Below are 27,608 nucleotides of genomic sequence, written 5' to 3' on the forward strand. Positions count from 1 at the left end.
TTGGCAGTGAAAAATGATTCAGAACTTTATTGAAAGAAAGCAATAAATAATACTGTGATTAAAATAGTTCAAAAGTATATATATGTATATGACTGTATACTTTGTTACATACTCAGAAAATTCCACAAAAATTAATAGAAAAAGGGCAGTAATATGGATTGTATAAGTGAATTGTATGCATAAACCAAATTATTTTTTTTGCTTTTTTTTTTTTTTTTTGTCTTTTTCGTTTTTATCGGTACCAGGGATCGAACTCACGACGGCCTGCTTGCAAGGCAGGCGCTTATGCCGCTGAGCTAAATCCCCAGCCCCTGCATAAACTAAATTAAAAAGGCATGCTGCCTCTACCCATGTATCAGTTGCACAATAAATAACATGCACCCTGATCTGACTCCTTCCTTGCTGGCTTTTTAATATGCCAGTGAAAAGCAAGTTGCTTTTGCTACTTGTTCAATCCAAAATGGCTATGTCATCAAAATCTAAAAATGTATGACTAGTTGAAACATGTTTATAAACCAATGTAAAAAGGTGACTGACATATGAAAAATAAGGCCTTGATTAGTTAGAGTTGTACAACTTTATTTTCAGGGTTTCCTGCTCTCATCTGCTCATGCACCAATGTCTGTGAGATGTGAGCACAGTGCTCAGTGATTGGTCCTCTAAGAATAGCTGGAGGCACCTTCCACATGCTCACAGGAAAGAGGCAGGGAAGGTGCCAGGCTGGGGTCCACCCCTGGCCACTCCAGCCCTGCTGAGAGCAGCTCCAAGCTCATGGCTTCTGGTCAAGTCTCTGAAGACAAGCTCCCCAAGTCCAGAGACAGGATGGGGAAAAGGGAACCAGTGCTAAGAAAGTTCTATAGTGCTCTGGTGCAACGGTTCAGTCCCGACTTTATTAGACTCTGATTTCTTGCTAAAAAAAGAACAGTTAAGGTCAGTCAACCTCAAAATATGACAACTGCTTGGAATGAAGTCTCCTGATTTTAAAATGACTGATGTAGAGCAAGGTGAAGGATAATGCACATTGCTTATGTCACAACAATTTTATAAATGTAGTAAACTGGGCTGGGGATTTAGCTCAGTGGCATAAGCACCTGCCTTGCAAGCAGGCAGTCCTGAGTTTGATCCCTAGTGCCGATAAAAACAAAAAAGACAAAAAAAGGGGCTGGGGATTTAGCTCAGCGGCATAAGCACCTGCCTTGGAAGCAGGCAGTCGTGAGTTCGATCCCTGGTACCAATAAAAAGGAAAAAGACCAAAAAAAAAAAAAAAAAAGTAACAAAAAAGACAAAAAAAAGTGTAGTAAACTAATTTTTTCAGGGATGGCTTATCATTAAAAAGTTAAATAGTAATAATTACAATATGTGCACAATTTACAAAAGCCATGTATTTGTTCATAGGGTTTATACATACAAGCACTACAGTACATTCATTTGAAAGACTAAAATTAGATATAAGAACATGAATTGCTTCCAGAGATATCTAAACATAGATGAAAAAGTAAGTAACTATATAAATGAAAAGTCCTAAGTTTACAAAAATAGAAGAAACATTAAATTCTAAAATATTTTCTCTATGTTATTGATGAATTTTTTATTAATTAAAAACTCTGTTATAAAATATCCATATAACAAGTATTAACAGATAGCGATTCGACTGAATTAAAAAATGTAGTCTCTGTTGGATTCCAAATGCTGCACATCATCTGTAGAAGTAGTGCAGGAAAACTGGAAGATAAAAACAAACAGAAAGCCTCTCTTAACACAAACCACCTGGAAAAGGACCATGACTTCAGACACACACGCTGGGGCCCACTTCCCCAGGCCTCCTGCCTCCTCCCTGCTGGAGCGTCAGCAGGCAGAACACTGAGGACCCTGCTCATGGACTAGAGAGGTTTTACATTTTGTGACAGTTTTAAAAGTTAAAGTTAAAAGACTATGGAGCCCATCCCAGATTCCAGCTGAGGCACTGAACACAAGCACAGTAGGCAGAGCTCCAGCTGGGGTTCTGATCACGGGTCAATGACACCTCTGCCATCAGTCAGTCAGAGCTCTAGACCATGAGGACACAAGTGGCTCACTGGCGCCCAGGCATGGCAATGCAGCTTTGTGTTTAAAATGTCTGCCATGTATGGTGGCACGTCTGCAATCCCGTATGTCAGAAGGCTGAGGCAGAAAGATTGCAAGTTTGAACAAGGACTAGATGATCTAGGAAGACCCTGTCCCCACTAAAAAGGGGATGGGGTGCTAGGGATATAGCACAGTGGGAACACTCTGGGTTCAATTCCCCATATATGTGTGCGTACATGTGTGTTTGTAACAAAGCCAGTATAGGAGCTGTGTACCACTGTGTATAAACACAGTGGAAGAGATGCTTCCCAATCTCAGGCTCTGGCCTCCTGGTGTGGTCAGCTTTTGGGGTGCTTTTTTCCTCAGTTGCTGCTTTCCTGCCCACCCCCCAACAATGGCATCAGCAGATCATCACTTCAAGTGAGTAGGCATTTTTAGCTTTTAGGAAAAAATGGGGACGAACGTGTTTTTCTTTAAAACTGGAGACACAAGGGACACAGGAGAGGGGAGGTAAAAAGATTTAAGATGTCCTAGTACAGGTACCAACTCTCCATGATGAATTTAAGTACAACTAACTTACTAATAAAAATAAAAGTTAATAGAACAAAAATGACACACAGCCCTCTTTATGGTCAGCTAAAAACCAAAATCGCCTTGATGGGTACAGAGCTACTATTTCTGTCATTTTGAAGTTCCCCATGTAAATTGGCATGGTCTAAACCCACACTGTTAGCCCTGTTACAGCTTCACCCTGCTGTACAGGGATGATCTCCAGGGATTACGCTGCTCTCTACTCACCAACAGGAGGCTTAACGGGAGGAAGTCCTGGTTGTCGCAGAATCCAACTTCTGTGTTTCTGATACACTGCCTGTTCCAACAACCATGAGAGGAAGTGTGCAAAAACAAAGTGCTGTTAGTTTTAACACTTCACACGGGGCACAGGTAAGACACACATCTCCACACCTACAATGGTGTCTACTGAGGAATCCTAAGACTGCCTGGGAGAGTGAGGCAAGAGCATCAGAGGGCTGCCCAGAGTGGTTCTGTCACCACCCAAGGGGACACTGGCACCTAAAATAGCAATAGGGCCCCTTGGAAGTGCAAACCACCTCAGTGTGCACATACAGAGAGGACAACCACCTAACATAGCTACTCTGCAGCTCCTTAAGCCACACTTTGATATAGCAACTGGACTTTTCCTTGTGCCCTACAGCTAGACCTCCAGGAATGAATGGGGTGAATCAGCAGCACGAAGGGGAGGAGGGAACCCCAGCTGCTCTGCAGGCACTGCTCTCAGGGTGGGTTGCAGGCAAAGAGGCACAGCCCAGAGGCCATGGCCAGTGCTTCTCAGAGGACTAAAGCTTGTCTTAGTTTCTACAAAAAAGGATGGAGAACACGGAGGCAGGGGTCCTTGTTTGACAAACACTGGGTGGCTAAACAGGCAGTACAGCCCTGTCACAAACTGGGTAAAGAGCTTGCAACATCTTCGGCAGATATTTACACTCCCAGTTGTACAGTGTTTTGTTTTCCTGCAAGTATACCAGGAATACTTCTTAGCAACATCTTGCCATAGCTCTAGAAAAGACAGATAGCTGGCCGTGTTGGTAAGACTGGGCAGTCATTGTAAACCTTCATTCTAAAGTCTAGGAGACATGCTGTAATTTATCTTATACTCTCCACCTCGCAAGTCATTTGTAACAGTCCACCTTCTTACCAATGTGGCATAGACATCTTCTATGTAATTTACCCTGACAACTTTTTCTATTCAATCCATTTAAATTTAGTGTTACACAGTTTGCCTGCACATGCCTGTAATCCTAGCACTCTGGGAGGTTGAGGCAGGAAAACTCCAAGTTCAAACCAGGCCTGGACAATTTAACAAGACCCTTTCTGGATAATAAAAGAAGGGGTGGTGTGTAGTACAGGTAGAAGGCTCCCTCCCCAGTACCACCCCAAACCCCCAAACAACAACCACAACCACAAAAATGCCACCAAAAAAACAAATCAACAACAAACAAACTCATTAATACTACCCTTTATTTTTGTTTTGTTTTGTTGAAACAAGGTCTCCCTGTGTAGTTCACACTGGCCCTACAATCCCTGTGAATTCGAGGCTGGTACTGAGCTCTCAGCAACCTTCCTGCCTTAGCTTCCCCAGTGCCGGGATTACAGGTGATCTCCACACCCAGCTATGTTAATATTGCTTGCAATGTTCAGAGAGAAAATGTGATTCTTATAGTGAAACAGAAATTGAAGGTACAGGGAAAACAACAGAGTACTCATTTAGACTATTTAGTAAGCCAATGGAAATTAAGCTCAAGGCCCGTCACAGCTTACTTACTTATCTATTTTATTTATGATACAAGGTCTTCCTATGAAGCTCAGTATAGCCTTAACCTGGATTTATGATTCACATACATCTCAGATTCATGATTTTCCTGCCTGAGCCTCCCAAGTACTGGAATTACAGGCATGCACTTCCATGCCTTGCCAACATTTGTAAGACACCTTGAGGGAGAAAGTGTTAATTCTTAAGAACTTACTAGTTAAAAGACACACTGGAAAGTGTTCAGCTTTAAAAAGTTTATATAAATGTATTTTTCTCTGATTTTCATACAGGCAAGAAAGAGAAAAAAGGAAAACTACCTACACAGGGGGCTAACAACAGGAAACTTGTAAAAACCCCACTGGTACAGTTTATACAGCACAACCATGTACATCAGGAATGAGAAGGAATGAAGTCTCCACCTAACACTGAGATTGTCAGCAATGCACGAGGCTCAGGACTCCATCAGCTTCACCCACATGACACATTGAAGCATCAAAATCACATTACTATGATGCCCAAGTTACAGATATGGAAACTGAGGCACAGCACAGCTGCATGACTTGCTCAAGGTCATGTCCCTGCTACCACAAGAGCTGGATGTGGACGTGGGCTCTCTCAGGACCCTATCAGTGCCTTTTACTAGGTGGGCAGGACTGTCAGGGACTCAAGGTCTCCTCTCAGCCAACTGCACTCTTCAGTCAGCAGTTACATAAGGGCCATCCTGACTGCACTGGAAAGGTCAATGCCTTGCCATCTCTCACTGAGAAGGCAGCAGGGCTGCCCTAGCGGTCTCCACAAGGCTTCTGCCTTCTTCCCTGTCCCTCTTCAGGTGGCACAAGGTAAGTATATGGAAAGATAACACTGGAGGGAAGGGAAAAGGAAAGACAGAGTTGGCAGAACCTGGAAGTTGTGAGCTAAAGTTTACTCTGCCATTTCTTCTAGTGTGGAGAGAAGTCCCAAGTGTCACACTGCAATTTTCCTGGCAAGCCAGTGCTGCCTGCCACACACTGCACCCCACAGGTGCATCAGCCTCAGCCCTGAGAGCACAGATGGGTGCTTCACTTTATTAGTTGGGCAAGGATGCTAAGGTTCAACCAGACAGATTTTTTAAAAATTCTATTATTGTTGTTAACCATTTTCCAACAAATGTTAGGGCTAATCCTGAACCATTGACACCTGGGCATGCAACCAAACTCAGATGCTTTGTAACACATACAATGGCCACTCTAGGTAATTATTAGCGCGCACATGCTCCCAGCCAGTGTTGCATTACATGGCCCACCACATACCATCCATCTGGATCTCATTGGGCTGCACAGAGCGGGAAGACTTGGAAGAAGAGACTCGGAAGTTTGCAGGGAGTGTCTCTGATGACCCAGTTGCCACACCGTGAATGGCCTTTTCTCTAACCTTCTCTCTCCATGAAGGTGCTCTCCTAAAGTGTTTGTCATCCTCCTGGCAAATGAAAACACAGAACAGGCACACTCTAATAAAGATAACTGTCCTTCAGAAGGACTCCTAAGCCCCTGACTGTTTTGCTTTACTTAGCCTTTCCTGGTGACCTTCCAATGTGCTGCACACACTGGAACTTCAGTGTGAGAGGAAACATGATTACATTCCTGCTGGGCCCCAACTGGAGAAACGAGGGCAGTCCTGGGCACCAGGGATGTGATTTTCTCACCCATCAGAATATTTTATTTCTTACTGTGGACAAGCTCTTGCCTGCTATATAATGTACTTTTATTTATTTTCAAAATATCCTGGCTACAAATAATCCAACAAATGCTTTGCTTCCAGATTCAGCTTCCATCTTCTTTGTGAAAATCAAGTACTCTTGGAGCTCACTGAAGACAATCGTAATGTATGGCAACAGGTTAGTTATGATTTAGCATGAGGGGAAATTTAATATACTTTTGAAAGAAGCCTTCCAAACAGAAGAACTGGGGCAGGACAGTCAGCTGTCACCAAAACACAACTTAAGACTTTGATCGCAGGCTGCAATCTGTTTGACAATATAGAAATAATTTTTGAAGGTTGCCAAAAATTAAGTAGTGGACCAAGAGCAAGGATCAGTAGTAGAGCACTCAACTGGCATATGTGAAGCCCTGAGGTTGATTCCTAGCAGTGAGAGGAGAAAAAAGCTGAAAACTTACGACATCAAAACGTCTGACAGTCCCAAGGACCAAAAGGTCGGCAAATTCTTTGTCCAAGACATTTCGAGCCTGAAGTAACAAAACAACAACTAAATATATCTGAAGGATGTTACACATTACAATTTTTTAAAACAAAGACTTCAAAGACTCACATGCTTGCAACACAAACTGGAAAGAAAAGATAGTGAAAAATCAAGCACTTGCTTATTTTGAACTACCATATTATAGATTAGTTATGGAAAGTGATTACTAGTTGTCTAGAGTTAAATTTTCTCTCCATTCAAATGAAAAATAAGTATTCTAGAACCACAGAAAAACCGAACACTGTGGCTAAGCAGACAGAGGCACAGACTCCGTTGTCACCTTTCTGTTCTCTGTCGGGATCTGTAACAACAGGGCCAATGTGTTGTAATCGAAGGCTTCATCTAAGGCCAGCTGTGCGCCATGAACCCCACTCTCTATGAGGTTGTTTGCATATTCTTTAAGGCCAATGGATATGACCCAGCGAATCACTCGATCATTGCTCCAAACAAGCACATCTGTGAAAGAACAAAACAACTGTAAATGTGGCTTCAGAAAACCTCTTCATCATACATGTCCTGCAATGCAGGGGAAAGATTCCTAGCATGGATCTTGATCCCTCAGCTCCTGAAAATGGACTCCACACTCACAAATACTGACAGACACACACCTAGACACAGCTGTTTTGGTTCTGCCTCATTCTAATAAAAACTTTCCCTTTAGAAGCCTCCCCTAGTGCACTCAGGTGTCACAGTAAGATTGTGGATAGGATATATTCAGGGAACAATACAACATGATTGGCTGAGGATGTAGCTTGGTGGCAGATCACTTGCCTAGTATGTACAAGGCCTGGGGTTCAATCCTAAGACTGCAAAAACATCAGGCTGAGGGTCAGAGTCAGACCTAGCACGTATAAGCATGTTTCCTACACAGACCCCAGAGTCTCCTGAAATGCTTCTCCATCATGAAAGGGGCAGATACCATGACAGTTCAGATACCTTGCTGAGTTCAACACAAACTCTTTGCTTCTGACCTTCTGACCTTCGTTTTCTTTTACTTTTTCTTGTTGTGGTACTGGGAATCAAACTCAGAGCCTTGTGCTTACCAGGTAGGTGCTAAGCCACTGAGCCATACCCCAGCCCCTGTGCTTCTGAAGCTTTGGTCATATCAACATCTTAATATATTACAAAGAAAGAATTTTAAAGACATTCCAGCATACTAGATTTTGGCAATCGTATATCATACAAAGATAATTATTAAATGTATTCTATTACAGACCAAAAAATTGCCACTCTGTAAAAATATATCTGACCACCAATCTTTTCAAAGACTGCTTTTGCCAACTGACAAAATATGGAGAGGGGATATAGAAAACAAATTAAGTGGATTAATACATTTCATGTCTGATTTTTTTTCTCAACTTTGTTTTGGTACCAGGGATCAAACTCATGACCTTGCACTTGCCAGGCAGCCGCTCTGTTGTTGAGCTATATCCCCGGCCATGACTTTCTTTTCTAAATAGACCTCAACGTATTCTTTGTTTTAAAAGAATTAAAACCCAGGCCTTGCACAGACTAGGCAAGTGTCCTACCACAGGGCTACATCCCTGGCCAATAGATAATCCTTTATTTTATTTAGAAAAAGACATCAGAATGAGGATGAAAATAACAGAACCACGATGCAGCCTGAATGAATCAACTATGGAAGACTTGACACAGTGCTTGATCATTATTCAGTAAGTCTCATTTCTTCTCATCACTGCAGTGCTATTAGTAACTACCGAGAATTCTGAGAGACTCTCGTGAGCATGACATTCAGTGTTGTCTTCAGAGAAGATGCCTGTCCCTGTCATACTGAGGGGGCTGCCATGCCCTCTCCTTCCTCCTGGCCTGTTTCTGACATGTCTTTCCTTTGCCCACAGGACACTCTGTGGTTTCTGTAAGGACTGCAATCCCAGTTAGTATGGGTGCTGTGGCAGGAGGGTCACAGGTGTAATCCCAGACCAGGGTACTTAGTGAAATTCTGTCTCAAAATAAATAAATAAATTACAAAATTATGGGTGCTAGGCTATTGGTTGCCTTGACCTCTCCCTCCCTCTGGGAGCAGAACTGTGTGCCCTGCATGCTGCCACAGGCCTTAGAAAAAGCTCCCAAAGCTGTAGTTTTAACCTCTATCCAGTAAGCAAAAGGCAGTGGCTTGTTTGCCTTGCTCTGATCTAATAGCATAAGGCAGCATCTCTGAGAGAGCATATACAGTGTACAACAACAAAAGGAAAACTACATGAAAGAATGCCAGCACCAAGAGGGTAGCCTACAGACTGAGATAAGCACACACTGTCTCAGGGCACCCCTTTTCATCCCTCCTCTTGTTATCATGCCAAGCCAGTTGTTTCCACTTAAAAGTCTTCCCTGATTTATTTTTTTGTGGTACTAGAGACAGAAGCCAGAGCCCTGAGCATGCTAGGCAAGTCTTTTTTCACTGAACTACATTCTTAGCACCCCTAATTTTCAAATCTAGTTTTAGTGTTCTGAGACAGGGTCTCACTAAATTGCCAGGTCGGCCCTGAATTTGTGATCTTCCTGCCTTAGTATTCTTAGTAGCTGGAACTGTAATTTGTGTAATTCCCAGATAAATGTATGATTATTTTGTGCTTTTTTTTTTTTTCAGTCCTAGCGATCAAACCCAGGGCAATGCAAGTGGTAAGCAAGTGCCTTATCACTAAGCCCTTGATTTCTTTTTGAGGTACTCAGGAATAAACACAGGGATTTGCACTGAGCTGCATCTCTAGCCCTGTTATACTTTTCATTTTGAGAGAAGGTTTCACGGAGTCCAAGCTGCCTGGGCTAGGCTTGTGACTCTGCTGCTATGTCCTCCCAGAGTGCTAGGATTGCAGGTATGTGCCAGCTCAGCTGGCTGCTATACTTTTTCAAACAGGCAATCACCCAGGCTGCCTGGGAGGCAGCAGGCATGTGCTGCATCCATCCGGCATAATGTACTTGCCTTTAACTACATCCTGACTTTCTTCTCTTCTTCTTTCCAGTTCTTTCCGATCATAATTTAACCTTTTCAGGCACATAAGTCCACACTGGAAGCTGTTCCTATTTACAAAATAAGGGGTTATTTAACGGTGGCAATGTGAAGTCTCTTGATCCGTTAGGAAGAACCACTTGCACTGCCTCACCTGTGAAAACTGTCAACCATTTTCAGCCGCCCCCGCAGGTCTTTCTTGGTCAGGTGGTTCAGCATCCGAGCATCCACAAGGCACTCCATGAAATAGCTTCGGTACTGAGGTAGGCCCAGGCTGGGCAGCCACTCATTGCCAATCCACTCGTGGTCCATGTCCCCATATGCAAGTGTCTGATTTCAACAAATGAGTGACATCAGTTCAGATTTTTAATCTAGACAACATTCTTAAAGGCTAAATGAATGACAACATTGCTTTTCATAATTTCTAAATATTTGGTCTCCCATTCCTACCTTTTCAAATTCCTAAAGTTTTATCCAACAGAAATCATATTGGCAAAATTTTATGACTCATTTAGGACAATTTACCAAGCTATAGAAAAATCATACCTGTCTATAAATTCCTTTTCTGAATTAGTTTTCAATATAATAATATAGGAATAAAGAATGATCATGACTCATGAACAAGTTTGAAGAATCAATTCAAATCATTCAAATGAGCTCTAGCTGGTTTTGATTTTATTTTTAATACTTTGTCTTCCTAAATGACAAGTGTATTTGAAAATCAGGAAAAGTAAATTTAAAATGATAAACGAACAACTAATGAGACTAAGAACAAAAACAGAAAAATACAATTAAATTTAGAAGACTTCAACACTCCTCTCTTAACAACTGGTTCAATGTGCCAATCAAAAAACCAAAAAGGACTAAGAAAAGGAAAACAATCAGGAAGGCTACGGACAAAAACAATACTGTCAATCAATCTGACCCAGATATAACTTACACTTTTTCCTTTCTTTTTTTTTTGGGGGGGGGGTACTGGGAATTGAACTCAGGACCTCATGCTTGCAAGGCAGGTGCTGCACCACTGAGCTAAATCCCCAGCCCCTCCCCACAACCTTTAAAGACAGAGATTCCCATTATATTACCAGGATTGAGTGCAGTGGCTATGCACAAGCACTCCCTATGCAAAGAGATATTGATGCCACTCTTAGTATGATGTCCATCTTAGTTTAATGCCCAATTGTCATAGGACATTATAACAGCCAACTTCTGGGCTCAGTCTCTTGAGTTTTGGCAACTACAGGGGTGCATCATCACATCTGGCTTCAGGACGTACTTTTTTGTGGTGTGGTATGGTGGTGCATGCCTGTAAACCCAGCACTCAGGAGGCTGAGACAAAAGTATTTCGAGTTTGGGACTAGTCTGCACTACACCAAAAATAAGGAATCATGGTAAGTAGGTTTACTGACTCAGGAATAGGTTGGTTCACCAACTGAGGAGGAAAAAAAAAATCAATGAAATTTGCCCAATTACGAGATCAGCAAAGAAAGCCATGTCTCATAATACCTTATGTGGCACAAGATCCATCATTCAGTTATGAAACTCAGCATTCTAGGACGAAAGACCCACCGCCTCAATCTATTAAGGGTCATCTACCAAAAGCCTGCAGCTAAAAACCTCACAATGAGGGACCAAATGTCTCCCTGAACGGAAAGAAGCACAAGGGGTGTCCACTGTCACCGTTTATGTTTGGCTGTGCTGGAGACCTGGCCACTGTAATGGCAGGAAAAACATAAAAATGGCATGAGTTGAGAAAGACATAAACCTCTCTTTATTAGTAAATGACACGATTATCATTGTTGAAAAAGTCTATGAAATAGCTATTAGGATTTATACATGAATTTAGCAAAGCTGCTGAATATACAATGAATACACAAAAATTAACATTTCTAAATATACAAAATGAACTGGAAATTGAGATTTTAGAAGTATCTTATATAATGGCACTAAACTGCATAAAATCCTTAGCAACCAATTCAACAGAATATGTCCAAGGTCTGTACAATGAAAAATAGACATGATATACAACCACTTCACAGAGAATGGTTCGTTATGCTCTCCAGCTAAGGAAGATTAAATTACATTCACAGGAATCCTAAGGTACATTGAGGAATCCTTTAAAATAAAAACTATCCATTCCCATCCATCCTCTCCTGGCTTGAACTCAGGGTTTCATACCTGCTAGGCAAGCACTCTAACCTGAGCTACATCCCCAACCCCTTACAACAGGGTCTCACTAGGCCCAGGCTGGTCTCTAAGTTGATATCTTCCAGCCTCAGCCTCCTGAGTTATGGGATTACAGTCATAAACCACCATGCATGGCCTCCATGTTTGGTTTAGAACAATGGATTCCACTCTAGTATTTTATTTGTTCCAGTCAAGATACAAGGGATGGCTCAGCTAAGAGGAATGTTCCAATTCTAACAGAAAAGATTTCATAACTTTCTTTAAATGATGAGTGACAAATATACCACTATGGTAACCATTAAGATACCTAACAATGTTACCATGATGCAGTCCTTTGAGTCATACTTTCATGGGCCTGGGATTCACAGCCTGAATATTTGATGTTTTCTGGCCTGCTGACTATGCTCTCTTCTAATGAGTAGAAGAAATCTTCCAAATAAAAAGCTGTGCGGAAGCAAACCCTCCATATCTCTGTTTACTACTTTTGCAGTTGCTGATAATGCAGATTCTGACAGCTCAGACTCAGTTTGAGGGAGAGCCTCCTCCTCTCCCTGGCTGCCACCACAGCCTTCTGAAGAAGTGTGCAAAGGGACCTCATGCTCCAAGCATGGACAAGTCACGCTCAGTCTCAAGGTCAGTAAAATGCGAGCTCCATGAGAGTGGGACTGCAGCTGTCCTGCTCATTAATGGCTCCTGGCAGCTGGCACAGCCTTCTTACACAGCCAGTCATAACTTACATCTGATATGCGAACAGTTCTGACCACACTTGAGTGTTCCTTCCAAAGCTCAGTCAGGAGCGAGGCCACCCAGTGCCAGCACGGGCAAAGCACAATGCTTTGTGCTAGCATAGCTCTGTCCTAGCAGCTCTGTCTGGGAAAGGATGGTGGCAAAGTGCACCAAGCTTCTGCAGAACATTGCATGTGGGGTAAATCTGGAATCTTCTGCATGGGCCCCTTTTATATGGTCACTGCAAAAAGCAAATGTTAAGCTTATTCAACTACACTTTATGTCTCTGATGCTATTTCATATTGAAGTGGTGACCATATTCTACTTTGTCTTTTGGAATATATTGAAACTTACGTAATTATGAAATGCACTGCTTAATTCACTGATGGTCATTGTTGGTCCTGTAGAGAGACCTCTAACTAGGTGAATTTAAGCGATTCTAGAGGCAGGGAGTATCTAAACCCAGGGAGGGAAACCCAGTTAGTAGCTATTCTCTTTCTTCTTAGTTTTTGTTTCTAAACTTTTTGTAATTTTGAGACAGGATTTTACTATGTAGTTTAGGCTGACCTTGAACTCACTATGTAGCCTATGCTGGTCTCAAATTTGCAACAAACATGCTTGATCAACCTCCCAAGTCCTGGGATGACCCATATGTGTCACCAAGTTCCACCTCTCTTTTTTTCAAATGAACAAACAAAACAAACAACCAAGTGCTATAACTGAATAACCTTTAGAAATGCAAACAGAAGCAACTGTTTCAAGCATCATCTTGGAATCAGCAAATTCTAATCTTAACTCATTTATACTTGCTTTCAGACATATGCTAACTCTTCTGAGCCCCCGAATACCGTGCCCCTGGGAAAAGCTGAAGAACTACAAGTCCCCTGGTACTGCACTGTGCCCACCAAAGACCCAAGAGGGCAGAGGGATGCTGGGAATTTAACCAAGTCATCTGACTCAGACACTGTAAAACATGGGGCAGAGCTTTCTGTGTAGTGAAGAGTTAGGCAGCTGAAATTCAATCTCTGTGAAGTGATAAGCCTTAATTTCTGAGAACCCCATTACTAAGATCTTTAACTCAACACAGTAGGGCAGTACTTAGTCAAATAACAATATAAAGACATAGAGGGAAAGGCCCCGTGCCAACTTTCAGGTTTAGAAGTGTATTTCATGATTTTTTTCAGCAGTACATTTTAGAACAAAACTAACCCAGCAACGAACTACATGTACATAAACTCAGGAGTTGCCTAAACCAGGGGACTTTGTATAAAAGATTCTATTCATAAATAAAACAACCTTCGTTCAAAGTAATTTCCATGATCCCATATGGGAAATGTTCAAAATTATCCATGAGATGTAATCTTTAATCCTGTGATTTACTTGATTACATTCTTCAAGTCATTAATGATACTATGAATAAATTAAGGTGTGAAAAACACCTACTAAAGCAGGTCACACAAGTTTACATCCTCAATTGCTTTTTGTTGCTACAGAGTGAAGAAATATTATAGAAAGACTCCAACCTTATCCAGCTTCCCTCCTCATCTTCCTGATGTTAGGTTGTTAGGAATGTAAAAGAACATAACTATTAGTATTAGTGAACTTTAGTAGTGTAAGCAAATTAATTCTGCAGGGAACATGCACCTTGACTGAGTGAAAAACATTCAAAATATCAATGCCTCATGCAAAAACTCATGAAAATCCAAGAATTTCAATTTTCCATGCAAGGAGCAGACTTTTTCCATGCCAACTAACCTCATACAGTAGACTGTTGGCGTTAGACAACCACAACGCAGTGCTCAATGGAGGTCTCTCCAAAAGGAGAAGCAAATTACATCTTCTCTAAATGGGGCAAATCTATAAACTAAATTCTTGTAAAAATCTAAAAAATGCAAATACGACTATACGCTATGAGCTAATAACCTAAAAAGAACACATTATATTTGAAACAAATGCAAATTAACTTTTGTTTTCAACAAAAGACAAAGGGCCCTTTGGTCTGGAGTAGGAAACCCACTTTGGAACATGAGCTGCAGGGCTGACTGACCATCTGAGATGTGGCTGCGAGTGTTTCCATCTCTTCATGTGTTAACCAGACATTTCCTGTGGTCTAAGGTGACCCCAGTGCACCAGCCACATCCAGGGCAAGGGAAGCGTGACAGAAAGGAGAAGGACGCACATATGAGCCACAGGCACAGTAAGGAGCCACGAGGCAAAGGTCACTCTTTGCACATTTTCATTTCAGGCACCCACAGAGAAAGCCAGAGATCATTAACACAGGCTCATCCTCTTTTAAACAACAACAGTGTGGTCGGAATATAAGGAGAACAGCACACAATTTCCAGATCACATGCTTAAAAGTATGGATGAGAACATACTTTATATTTCTGAAAAGTTACTTTCCCCAGTAACTGATGATTCAATAGACAGTATTTTCAATAGTCTCACCATGTTGGAGGTATAGCTCATGATAGGGCTTTTGCCTGCCTCTCCCAAAGCACTAGGTTTAAGCCTCAGTACAGCAAAACAAAAGAATAAAACAAAACACACAGAAAGCAGTCTCACCCCAACACAGGCTAACAACAGGATGCTCTGGCCTTGGCTTCCTGTGGCTGCTTTCAGCAGATGATCCAAAGCCAGAGGAAGCCCAGGAGGCCAGGGCACAAGATAGTGAGCACAGGAGAGCCAAACAATGCAAACACCAAAAACAAAGCACTTGTCACCATCTGAGTCAAACCTGAGACTGATGGCCACTCTGCTAGCCCACTGTAAGCTCCCCAAGAACAGCAATTTCTGTGTTTGTAACTGGTGATATGGAGAGTCTTTCTGATGTGAGGTCTAGTCCTTGCCAATAGTTCAACTGAATCACAGAAGCTCCCTTTTGAAAGAGGGTTCTTAAAAGCTTTGAAAAAGCCATGCAGCATCTTCATTTCTACAAAGCCCACATTAATGTGGAAATAGCTGCAGAACAGACTGATACTGGTTACAAAACATTCCACCAAGGGAAAGTGTTCTTTGGCCATACGTTAAAAAAAAAAAAGGCTTATTGTTCATTTTCATAATTCTCTAACAACAAAATCTTCACACTTTTTTGTGTATAAAGTTACTGTAGGCAGACCTTGCTCTGCTGCTCAGAAGGATGTCTACACAGCTCTAAGAGTTTGTTGAACATCTAAATGAAAAACCCCTGAACTTTGCAACTTAAGAGCTGGCCTGCTCTTCCCTTCTAATAACCACCAATGTTTCATCAGAAGAGTCACCAGGAAGCTCTTTGAGGGCTCTTCACTACTCCCCAAGTGGACAGCATCTTTGTGAGCACAGGCATGGTTGGACAGACACATGCAGCTCCCAAGACCCAGAGCACCTGCTGGTGCCGTGACACACAACCACAGTGCATCTAGGAAACTCAGCATTTTTCCTCCTTTAGTTCTTGTAGGGAAAAAAAGACATCCACAAAGAAGAGAAGCTTAGAACTGTCCAGGAACCAGTGGATTTCTGGGAGGTGACCACCCCTTGTTAGCGTGTCAACTGTATGTCAGTGGCACCTCTGGACTGCCACAAATTACAGTTACTCTGTAAGTCCCGCCTATATGTGCAGTGATGCAGATGCACTCACACGCACAAGACTGAAGGAAAGAAGCCACACACAACAAAGTAAGGGCAGCCCAACCTAGTTTATAGCCAAGGGGCCGAGGCCAGGTGCTTATTTATGCCCGGGGATTGTATGCAAGGGTTTATACATTCCTGGGCTTATCTGTATATTTTGCTACCTGTATACTTGAAGAAAAACAATATTTTCCGCATATAATTTGCTTAGCAAGTACCTTTATATACCGTACAAGTACTAATTATTGCTTGAACTATGAAATAGAAATCAAAGTTCAAGGATGAAATGCTACTTAAAATGTTAACTTTTCCTTCCTCAAGAGGTCCTTACACTTACTCAGTTTTGATAAATTCATACGTACATTTGTGACACTCAATTTTCTACCTTTCAAAAAGCCTTCTTTCTTAAAGAAGGCCTTTCTAACCAAGTTTTATTCATTTATTTAATTATTTATTTTTTGGTCTTTTCTGAAACGGGATCTCATTACTCAGTTCAAGCTGCTCACACTGTAACCCACTGGCCTAGAACTCACAGTGATCCTCCCACCTCAGCCTTCTGAGTGCTGGAACTACAGGCATGTGCCACCACGCCTGGCTTTAACCACACTTTTACACAAGCAGTTCACACATTTTCTTTGGATCACTCAACCCCTCCAAGTTAGGGGTTGTACTATGCTTTCCTGAAATTTTAAGTTGAAACCACCCTGTATGATTAGGAAGCAGCACGGAAACATTAGCAGGCTACTGCTTTTGTGGGCTCTGCCTTCCTCCTCCACAGAGGGCACACAGAGCCTCTGTGAACATACCTTTTTCAATGTGGGTGGAGCCGAAGGGCTGGTGAGCCACAGGGTTTCCTGGATGGCCAGCCGCAGCTTCAGTCTGTGCAGAGGGTGGCTGATGCCAATCTCTTGCTGGATCTGTCTGTCTGACAGAGCTGACATGATGGCCCCACTTTTCACATTTGCTCTGCAGGCAGCCACATAGCAAGCAGGCATCCCAACCCAGAGCTAGAAAGAAGAATGAAAAGACCAGAACATCAGGTAGAGACAGGAGATGCACGACAAGCTTGTGTCATGTAGCATAGGTCTCTGTAGTAAAGGGATGTACCTCCAGCCATTCAACCACGGTTGGCCCGTCCCACTGTGAAAATGGTAAGCCTTGCCTCTGGGCTTCCTCCAGCAACTCAGGCCTGTGAAAAAGAAGACATTCAAATTAAAGAAGCACTGTTACACATCCAACAAGTTAATGGAACAGTCTCTGAGCATTTTCAAAAGTATAACACATATTCTCAGTTCCTTTTATCTTCTACAGTTTTAATGTTATTAACATCATCCTTGTAATGACAGTCACACACATACTATGGAGAATGCCTGAGTAAATAAAAAATGCTACAGAGTTCTCTTGATTCCCAGTCAAATCACCATCACTTCAGAGAATTGAAGAATTACTACCAACTTATAAAACTCAAGCAGAATTTTCATATCCAAGGTAGTAAGACAATTAGGGGAAAACATGAAACCCTACTTCAACAATGAAGAAACAGTATCTAGGAAGAGGAAACCACACCTCAGTTGAGACATCAGTGCCTAATTTTGTGAGAGACTTTAAAAAACAGTGTTTTTGGGGGGTGGTTGTGGTTTGGGGAATGTTGAGACAAAGTCTTGCTATGTATGTAGTCCAGGTTGGCCTCAAACTCTGTGTAACCAGTCTCCCCCAGTGCTTGGATTATAGATGTGTTTCATACTCCCAGCTGTAATGCAGACTTTTAACCACAAAAAGATTATCGTCTAATACAGCAAACAAGTAACAGAGGACAGTTTCTATTGTACACTGCTCTTTAAGTAAACGGGTACTTGCTAAGTCACTGGGTCATTCTGTGGTTTTAACCCATTGATCTCTTCTTTAGCCAGCCATTCAACACCTCCTTCAATGCCGAATGTATCACCAGCACAGAAACTCATGCAATACCAAGGCAGTACTGCAGGGAAGTGGGTAGGTGAGTCTTGCATGCACTCCGTAATGTGATTTGAGGTTTCATATATGCTTTATTTCTAAAGACTCAAGTCACACTTTTACTATACTAACATCTCTAAAAGTGATTTGTGTAACACAGTTATGTGAAACAGTAACATTGTAAGCATGGTAAGTCTGACATTAGAACACAAAGGACAAGTATGTTTCAGATACACAAAAACCCTAGTCAGTCTCAGTCAATCAGTCTCTCTTCCCCTTTTCTTTCTTTTGGAAACTTATGTTCCTAAGTAAAATGTTTCATATACAATTTCAACTAAGAGTTCCTTAAGTTACCGCTAAGCTTACAGGAACAATCACCAGGGAGTAACTGTACCAGAGAAGGCAGCAAATGTGTTATCTCAGATGAAACAAGAAAAAAACAAAAAGAAGAAGAAGAACAACAACAACAACAACAATTTTCTAGTTGAAACAAGCAAAGCTATTCACAGAGAAACAGATCAGCAGAAGAGTGCTCCTAAGTACAAGAAGTAGTAGGCTACTGTCATGGTTTATGTCTGTGGCCCCCAGGCCTCATGCATTTTCATTGTGCATTTGTGATGGTTCATTGTCTAGTGCTTGGATTCATGGTGTCAGTGTTACACCCACATAAGAGTGGAGCCAGGATATGATGTAATGGTAGGAAGAAAGTGTATCTTGCTCTTTGCCTGTTCCTACTTGCTGTTTGCAGCCACCATGAACTGTGACCCAGCCATGCCCACCTGCCTTGGAGCCAACTGAGTGTGGACTGAAACCTCCCAAAACTGTAAGAAATAACCTTTTCCTTTCCAAACTTGGGCTTCAGGTATTTTGTCTCAGCAATGAGTAAAAAGTAACTAAGACAGAATTTGGTACCGAAGAATGGGGTTGTTTGCTGTGACTATACCTTACCATGTTTTTCAAGAAATGGCTTTGGAAATGGCTTGTGGGCAGAGTTTGGAAAGGTTTGGATGTGTTGCCTGGATGCATAGAGCTAGAGCAGCTTAGGCAGTTCTGTAGAGGAGATAGTGGTCACAGCTCAGGAGACCAGAAGGCTGATAGGAAGCCTGATGGTAAAGACCAGGCCTGGGAGATTTCTGCTGGGAAGAAGGACTGCAGTGATTGTTGGACTCCCCATGATGTGAGTTATGGGTTGGCAGAAAGTTGTCTACATTTTGCTCATGTCCAGAGACTTTGCCTGAGACTGAAACAAAGGGCAATGGACTGATTAATCTTGAAAAAGAAATTAAAAAGCAATCAAATGTTGAGTCTGTGGCATGGCTACTGTAGAGGGCTTTTAGCCAGCTTTATGTTGCAAATCAAGAGGAAAGAGCCCAGCGGGATAATTTGCAATACTGTGAGTTTGGCCAGAAAGAATATTTCAGGAAGGCTGTGGATTGTAAAGACAGTGGAGATTCTGATGGCTGAGGGAAAACAGAGAAATAAGAAAGATGGGCCGGGGGCATCCCAGGAAGCAGGTCCCCACCCTGTGCAGCCTCACTGCAAAGGTAAAAGAATTTTTTCAGAGGAGAAAGCTGCAGAGCACCAGGTTCCAGAATGGCGACAGAGACCACATGAGTTTCCAGAATGGTGACAGGCCACATGAGGTTCCAGAATGGTGGCAACATAGAGAAGCTTTTCCTCACAATCAGTTAAACAGAGCCCTGTGATCCAGGCAACTGACCCCTACAGCCAAGAGAGAGAAAAGCCTGAGTACTGCTCTAGCTAGCAGCAAACCTTGGCAACATCCACATGGTGCTGATCTTAGGTGCTAGGAAAATGCACAAATTCTGAGGGTAAGATGGCTTCTACCTCTATTGCAAAGGGCCTGGGAGGCCAAGCTGTGTGCCCCTGAGAGGGCAATTTGTGAAGACATAAAGGTGAAGCCAAAGGTGCAGTGGAGACCCCAAAAGTTTGGAAAAGCCAGAAACATGGACGATCCAAGGAAAGCTCCAAAAAGCAAGCAGAGAGGATTTAAGAGAAAAGCTGCAGGAGGTGAAATCCCTGGAAGTGCCTTGGGGGTGGAATCACACAAGCCTTTTGGAGCTTGTAACCATATTGCTTCAGATGCAGAGCAAGGAACTCTAGGACTTAATGTTCATCCTGCTGGATGTTGGATTTGCTTTGTTTCCAATGCTTTATATTCCCCTGTTTGTAACTTTTGGAATAGTAATGTTTATTTTGTGCCTTTGCATTTGAGAAATGTTTAAACTTGTTTCATTTGTACAGGGGTTACAGTTAAGAGTTTGCCATAGATCATGGAGGAGACATGGGACTTGGACTGTTCAGCAATGCTGAAACTTAAGACTTTGGAAACTCTTGGTGGTGGACTAAATGTCTTTTGTATAAAGGATGTACAAGAGTCCTGGGGGCCAGGGGAGGAATGTCATGGTTTATGTCTGTGGGCCCCCAGGCTTCATGTATTTGTATTGTGCATTTGTGATGGTTCATTGTTAGTGCTTGGATTGATGGTGTCAGTGCTATACCCACAGAGGGGTGGAGCCAGGATGTAATGTAATGGCAGGGAGAAGGTGTGTCTTGCTCTTTGCCTGTTCCTGCTTGCTGTTTGCAGCCACCATGAACTGTGGCCCAGCCATGCCCTGGAGCCAACTGAGTGTGTGAAACCTCCAAAAACTGTAAGAAATAAACCTTTCCTTTCCCAACTTGGCCTTTAGGTATTTTGTCTCAGCAATGAGTAAAAAGTAACTAAGACAGCTACCAAACCTGGCTACAGAGCTGCTATGACTCATTTAAGGAAACAAGAAACACACACACACACACACACACACACACACACACACACACACAGAGAGAGAGAGAGAGAGAGAAAGAGAGAGTGTGTGACAAACATACAGAGAGACAGACAGACAGACAGACAGACAGACTGACCCCAAGAAGCAGTGTAAATCCATTTCTGGGTAAAGATCTGAAATTCTGTAATATTAAGTGAGGGTCTGTCCTGGATGCTCTGGCCAGGCCAGGGAAGAGGAAGACTACTGCTGTAGGTCAGAAGCACTTCTAGATTATGTGCCTATTCAAATAGACTAAGTAAGAACTATGTCCTCAGTAGTCTAAAAATGATTTTGTTGGTGTTTTCATTATTTTTGATGGTACTGGGGATGGAACCAAGCACTCATTGAACTAAACCGCCAGCCATTTGTACTATACTTTTTATCTTGAGACAGTTTCTTAAGTTGCCTAGAACAATGGCATTGTCATCATAAATGACCCTCCTGCCTGGACCTCCCAGGTAGCTCGGATGATTAAAGGTACATACCACTGCACAGCTGTAATTTGTGAAAGTACATACCAGACATGTACTGCAAACAAGAACAAGGCCCACTACCTGAAGCTTGGTATAAACTGCTGTTGCCTTTACATCCTTCCTCCTCCTTACACCTGCATCCAGATGCAGCAGTGGGAGTGGTGTGAAGGTAGCAGAAGTAGGATGATGCATTCAAAAGTCATGTGACGTTAGGAAATAACACAGAAGACCCTGGCTGGGGAGTTGGCCCAAGTTCCACCTACAGGTAGCTACACCTCCCCTACCAGGTAGTTTGTGGACTACGAGATTGGGCACCTAACCTTGGTTAACACGATAGGTGGGCACATTAGAGTCCAGTTTTCTTGAGAGTTGTTCCCAAAAGTGTACAGAAGGATCCTGTGTTAAGATGCAGAATCTGGAGCCTGCAGACACTTCTGCGCACCTCTACTCTGGCTCTTTGCAATGTTTGGTGATATGCACAACTACCTTCCTTTTACACTGGGTATTGAAACTGGATCTCTTTTGCTTGCTACTGCACATACTTAGTACAGACACCCATTTGTCCAAATCTGTGACCTCCAAGAACTAAATGGCTTCACAGTGTTTACTCACCTACCTGACTATCCACTTAGGTAAGGTTATCCGTCTACCCATATGATTAGTTTGGAATAGGAGAACCACCTATTTCCTCCCCCTCTACTAAAGCTGCAAACATTTAAGCTTTAGCAACATTCATTCTTTTCTTGCTCAACTTCCCAAATAATAACTCTTCCAGCTCTGAGCCCCAAAGCTTCAAGCAAGGTAATCAAGCTGGGTATGGTGGCATCATCTATAATCCAGCATGTGGGAGATGAAGGCAAGAGGATTACCATGAATTCAAGGCTAGTCTGGACTACATACGGAGCCCCCAGGGGAAAAAAAGGAAAAATTTAAAAAGAGCAAATAAAAACATAGTAACCAGTGGGGGGGGGCATACTCTGCAGAATGTCCATCATCTGTCCACACTGAATAGCCACCAAGGGCATCTGAATAATATGTCAGTAATCCTAGATGTTGATGTGTCATATCCATCAACTCCAGAAGAAAACCCCTTTGGTTTCTTCTGATATTTGCTTGCTCCTGGGCTGTGAGATATCATATCCCAATAGATGTGACAGGCAGGCCAAGCTGGGGCCCTTTGCAGAAGGTGGCTGGGCACTAGATTGCTCTGTTCCTGACATTGTCAGAGCTTCTTTTCTTCAGCTTATAGCTTCTCCCATAGAACCAAACACTAGACACCAGGGTTGATTTTTATAATATCTGCTCTAATGCCAGGATGATGGTACACACCTGTAATCCCAGCACTTTGGAAGCTGAGGCAGGAGAATTGCTATGAGCTGAAAGTCAGCCTGGGTTACATAATGATTTCAAGTCCAACCTGAACAACACAGTGAGACCCTTTTTTAAAAAAAGAAAAGGAGGCCAGGAATTTAGCTCAGCAGCATAGCACCTGCCTGGCAAGTGCAAGGGCATGAGTTTGATCCCCAGTACCAAAAAAGGAAAAGAAACCAAACACACACACACACACACACACACACACACACACACACACACAAACACAGAGTATCTGCTCTAATGCAAACTGATATGGGAACCTTCCTGCCTTTAAATTAGAGACTGGGGGCTGAGTGTAGCTCATTAGTAAAGCACTTGCCCAGCCTTCACAAGGTGCTATGTTTGATCTGCAGCACCAACATGTATATACATGCACACATACATACATACATACATACATACTGTTGGAGGAGGCAGCTATTTTAGATTCTGTCATACTAATGATGGAGCTCAGGGCTTTAGCATACTAGGAAAGTGTTCTACAGCTATGCTGTATTCTCTTGGACCAAAATACACTAAATTCTCTGGGGAACAAATGCGTAAAATAAAAGTTACGTGAAGGCCAGGGATTTAGCTCAGCAGCTTAAGGGCCTGCCTGGCAAGTGTGAGGTTGTGAGTTTGATCCCTGGTACAAAAAATGTCATGTAATCTATGAATTATGATATATTTTATAATGTAGGCAAAAGCACAATGGTAAAGCTGCCCTTCATTTCAAGAAGCTTGTGCGAGTTTCTGCAGAATAAACATTATCTAAGTGACATATAGCAAGAACTTTAACTCTCCATAGTAAATACATGACTGTATTTCCAAGAGATGGGACACTTTTCAACTTCAGGGGTCTTGCACAAGGGCTAAGGAGACCCTTTCTCATGGCTGCAGCTCAGGCTCACATTTCACATGCTAGTCACACTGTGAGGAAGAGTACTGGGGACCAGTGTGTTGTTTTGACAAGTGAGGAATGGAAGCAACTTTTCTCACCAAACAGAAATATACTCTTGGGAAGTTTAGCAGAGAACCCAAAGCTGGTAACACCAGCACTCCACACTATATGATTCAGAGTACCACTGAGTATGGCTCCATGTGTAACCAACTTCCCACAGCAAATGCACCACAATGCCACGCAACCGGAAGGAGAGCACTACAAAGACAAAGGTGAGTTGGAGATCCATGTTTTGAAACTTCACACAGCATTCTATGAGCTGATGAACGGACTCCAGTCTGAGTCATGCTGATAGTTGCATTGACTACTGAGCACCTCAAGTGTCAGCAAAGCATCAAATTCTTCCAGTAATTCTCAGAGAGCATGAGTTCAGCTGGTCAATATGTGCACTGAGTCCTGGGAACCCTCCTTCAGTCAATGTGATAGGCTAGTGGTTCAGCGGCAAGGAGCATGGCCTACAGCCAAGTTAGGGCTCATCACAAGAAGTACTGTATTTCTGAGAAAGTACCAAAGTGTTGAACTGTACTCTGTATTCACAGAACAGTTTTTTATTACATCAAGAATGCTCAAAGTAGCTGGATGTGGTTGTGCATGCCTGTAATTCCAGCACTTGAGAGGCTGAGGCAGGAGGATCATTGTGAGTTTGAGGTCAGCCTGAGCTACAAAGTGAGCTCAAAGCCAGCCTGAACTGCATAGTGAGACCTGTCTCAGAAAAACAAAAACAAAACAAAAAAAAAAAACAAAAAAACAAAACAAAACAAAACAATAATGCTCAAAGTATTAAACTGTACCCTGTATTCACAAAATACTTTTTTTCTTCAAATCAATTACAATTCAGGTTATCTGACAGATATCACAAAACTGCCCACCATAGTCAGATGACTACTTTAGAATTTTCCCTATGAACTTTCTACTATGGTTGAGAAATCACATATGCATCCCACATAGAACTATAAAGTACAGAGCAAAGACCCATTCTTAGACACCTTGAAACAGCCACAACAGATGTTTGGAGTAAGCAGCATAAACTTGAATCTCCTTGCTACCGAGAAATCTCCCTCCCTACCACCACACACACACACACACACACACACACACACACACACACACCTGTAAACATGCATGCCTGGTGTGCAATTTAATCATGTGTTTGGGCAAATAATTCAAAGCCTGTCCTGAGGGTGCACACACACTTCTTGAGAGTTAGAAAGTCAATTTTTACAACAGGGAAACATTTTGGTTTTCTGTTTTTTGCTTTTATTGTGGTACTGGGGATTGAACCTAAGGCCTTAATGCATGCTAAGAGTACTACACTACCAAGCCACATCCCCAGCAAAATAGCCAAACATATTAGGAAAATTATTTCTTCTCTTCCATGAAACATAAACTTCAGAAGGCAATGGGGTGAATGATCAAGCTGTGCTGCTGTTGTTTTTATTACATTGAAATGAGCACGTGAAATAAAAGACACTGGCAAAATCTAGGCAACACTATTTCTTTAGCATGGTTTCGAGAGGGAAAATGACTAGCTTTAATATTAAGCTCCACAAAGCCAACTGCTCATTGCTTAAATTATTATAAAAGACTTTTACACAGTTCAGATTTTGTGGTTAAATGGTACTATAAAATTCTATTTACAGAGCACCAAAGATTGAGTATTTGTATAGAATGTTTCCATAACAGAATTTCACCTGCAATGGCATGTCATCACTGTTGAGCTGCTTAAAACAGTTACTATGGCCAAGTGCGGTAGCACATGCCTGTAATCCCACCACTTGGGCAACTAAATCAGGAGGACTGCTGTGAGTTCAGTCCAGCCTGAATTACAAAGTATGATTCTTGTCTCAAAAAATAAATGAATAAAATAAAAAACAAAAGACTCATTATAATATGAAAAACTTCATATATAAGTTAGCTATGAAATAAAAGACAGACAATAGAAGAAAAAAGTTATTGTAACTCAGCATGGAAAATATATCTAAAGGAATACTTCGACTTAGTACAATTGTGTTCCATCTTTTATATGTGTTTTGCCTTATAGTCTGGTATGTTTGATATATATATATATATATATATATATATATATATATATAATATATATTGATATTGATATATATATCTTATATATATATATATTTCTTTTTAATAGTCTTATTTTTAATCTGTATACATGACAAGGGTTTATAAGAGAAATGCATGAATGGGATTCTGGCAAAATACAAGGATGGTGGAAAATAAAGAATAGAAATGTGTCATGGACATGTATCAACTCCCAAGAACCAACATGATTATTATGTACTGCAAACACATACCAATAGAAGTTTAAAAAAAAAAAGGCAGTCATGAATTCAGAGAAGACAACTAAAATGAGTGAGATTTCATAACTTTCCAGCAGAAAGGGTTCCTAGGGATTCGAGTGCAACACTAGTGTCAGGGCCTTTGCACTCTGAGTTCCACACAGTACTGGCTTCACTGAGAAGTGGACACCTGATGTTTCCCATATACAAATTTATCCAAGAACCCACCAACTTTCACCTTTTCTCAAGACCAGTGTGCCCATCTTACCTTAGGCTTTCAAACTTTCCCTACTGTCAAGTTCAAATTGTACCTCTTAGACATTACATACTGTCTGATTTTGTTGCAGAAAGCTTTTTGATTGATATTTTATTAATCATCTCACTAGGAAAATGTCTCAACCTATCTAATTCACTTATAACTCTAGTTTTGGGTGTGATCAGCTTACACAACCAATCCTACATCAGAGAAGTGTACATACTTCCCTGATATGTTGGTGCCTGTGCTCCCCTATGCAAAATCATTCGGAACATATATTATTTTCAGAATCTATCTTTATGTGGGCCTAGGGATGGTATGTCAAGCCAGTACGCTCTCACTTATACTCCACTCCTCAGCCCCTTAAGATTTAGTAGAGGATTATAGTTCAATAATACACTGTAAAGTAGAGATCCAATCTCAGATAAAATGTAAAATTATATCATGGTAAATGCTTCTGGAGGACCACTTGTGTAAACAATAGAAGTCACCACAGTGACCTTAATTATAGCTTATTTAGGACTTGTGTCCATGTTTTAAAACATATACATGCACATATATAATTCTATCAAACTGAGAAAAAGCCACACGATGCATGAACAACTGTAACAGTCATTTGACAGTTGAGAAAACTGAAGCCTAAGCTAAATAATGTTGTCAGACAGCTAACTAGAGAATTAACCAGGATTCAGCGGCCAAAGCTCAAATGGCCAAGCCTAACTATTACCCATTCTATCATCTAGAGAGACAACTCTGCAAAGGAAGACTGAGAATACACATGTGAGTTCAGTCAAAGTTTCCAAATGTCCTCTGTTCTCCAGACATGATGGCTTAAAACAGGCTTTAGGTCAATGGAGGCAAACCTATGGCATGCATGTTGCAGCAAGCTCTTTGTACCACTGAAAGCTCTATCACTGCTTTAGGTTCATCTTTCAAAAGACAATGTATTTACAATAGCTAGAAATTACACTTACAATCAGCTAAGAATGACTGTTAACTCAGAAAACTGTTTCATGAGATGGAGAAATAACAAAAAGCTTACTTTTTTTGAAGTTGATGATTTTTTTCATCCTTTCCTCCCAATTTGCTAAGTTGGAAGGCATCCTGAGATGAGTTTTCCGTTTCAGAAACAACGGCTACAAAAGAGAAGAAAATTCCCCAAATTTAGAGTAAATTAACAGGGCAAAGTTTCATGTTTCACAAATAGGAAGAAGATTCTGCAGGTAGAGAGCTGAATAATTTCTGAAGGGTAAGCTTCCGAGCAAACACATATACATGTTCAAGCGTATAAATTAGCACATAAGAGGGTTATTCATTCACGCCAAATGAATGTCCACTGCTCTGCTTTGTTTCACATGTGGGCAGACTGGGCTG

The 27,608-nt window shown here is 41.7% G+C and overlaps 2 protein-coding genes and 1 long non-coding RNA gene across 8 annotated transcripts in view; 2 read left to right on the forward strand and 1 right to left on the reverse strand.

The window, feature by feature from the left end:
- Positions 1-27,443, reverse strand: LOC134471371 (liprin-alpha-1-like). Of its 3 annotated transcripts, none has more exons than XM_063230005.1 (10): positions 27,277-27,443; positions 17,221-17,302; positions 16,920-17,120; positions 9,749-9,924; positions 9,568-9,665; positions 6,910-7,085; positions 6,547-6,615; positions 5,683-5,848; positions 2,863-2,932; positions 1-1,722 (listed from the first exon to the last, which is right to left on the reverse strand). In XM_063230005.1, the coding sequence occupies exons 3-9, from the start codon at positions 17,106-17,108 to the stop codon at positions 2,874-2,876; spliced, it is 933 nt and encodes a 310-aa protein (XP_063086075.1). In that variant the 5' UTR covers positions 17,109-17,120; positions 17,221-17,302; positions 27,277-27,443; the 3' UTR covers positions 1-1,722; positions 2,863-2,873. The 3 variants fall into 3 exon arrangements, with proteins under 3 accessions (XP_063086075.1, XP_063086076.1, XP_063086077.1); XM_063230006.1 differs by lacking the exons at positions 17,221-17,302; positions 27,277-27,443 and adding exons at positions 14,031-14,056; positions 14,263-14,617 and having other exon boundaries at positions 16,920-17,041; XM_063230007.1 differs by lacking the exons at positions 17,221-17,302; positions 27,277-27,443 and adding an exon at positions 14,031-14,056 and having other exon boundaries at positions 16,920-17,057.
- The window catches only part of LOC100714370 (nephrocystin-1-like), a 182,379-nt gene that overhangs the window by 57,027 nt on the left and 97,744 nt on the right, over positions 1-27,608 (forward strand). The window lies entirely within an intron of this gene.
- Positions 4,051-13,818, forward strand: LOC134471373 (uncharacterized). The gene is made up of 5 exons (XR_010040815.1): positions 4,051-5,232; positions 6,191-6,266; positions 8,206-8,302; positions 12,272-12,414; positions 13,324-13,818. It is a non-coding gene; the product is annotated as an uncharacterized LOC134471373 (long non-coding RNA).

Source organism: Cavia porcellus, unplaced genomic scaffold (assembly GCF_034190915.1).
Source record: "Cavia porcellus strain 051 isolate PalLab524CR breed Dunkin Hartley unplaced genomic scaffold, mCavPor4.1 scaffold_18, whole genome shotgun sequence".
Taxonomy (NCBI): domain Eukaryota; kingdom Metazoa; phylum Chordata; class Mammalia; order Rodentia; family Caviidae; genus Cavia; species Cavia porcellus.

Bases quoted from the DNA above. Each gene is read 5' to 3' on its own strand.
- LOC134471371 (XM_063230005.1), bottom strand. From the start codon at position 17,108: ATGCCTGCTTGCTATGTGGCTGCCTGCAGAGCAAATGTGAAAAGTGGG. The intron at 7,086-9,567 runs GCAAGTACATTA...GTTCTTTCACAG, and splicing joins AAGTCAGGATGTAGTTAAAG to ATGTGCTTGTTTGGAGCAAT. The intron at 5,849-6,546 runs GTAAGTTTTCAG...TTCATTTGCCAG, and splicing joins CTGTCAGACGTTTTGATGTC to GAGGATGACAAACACTTTAG.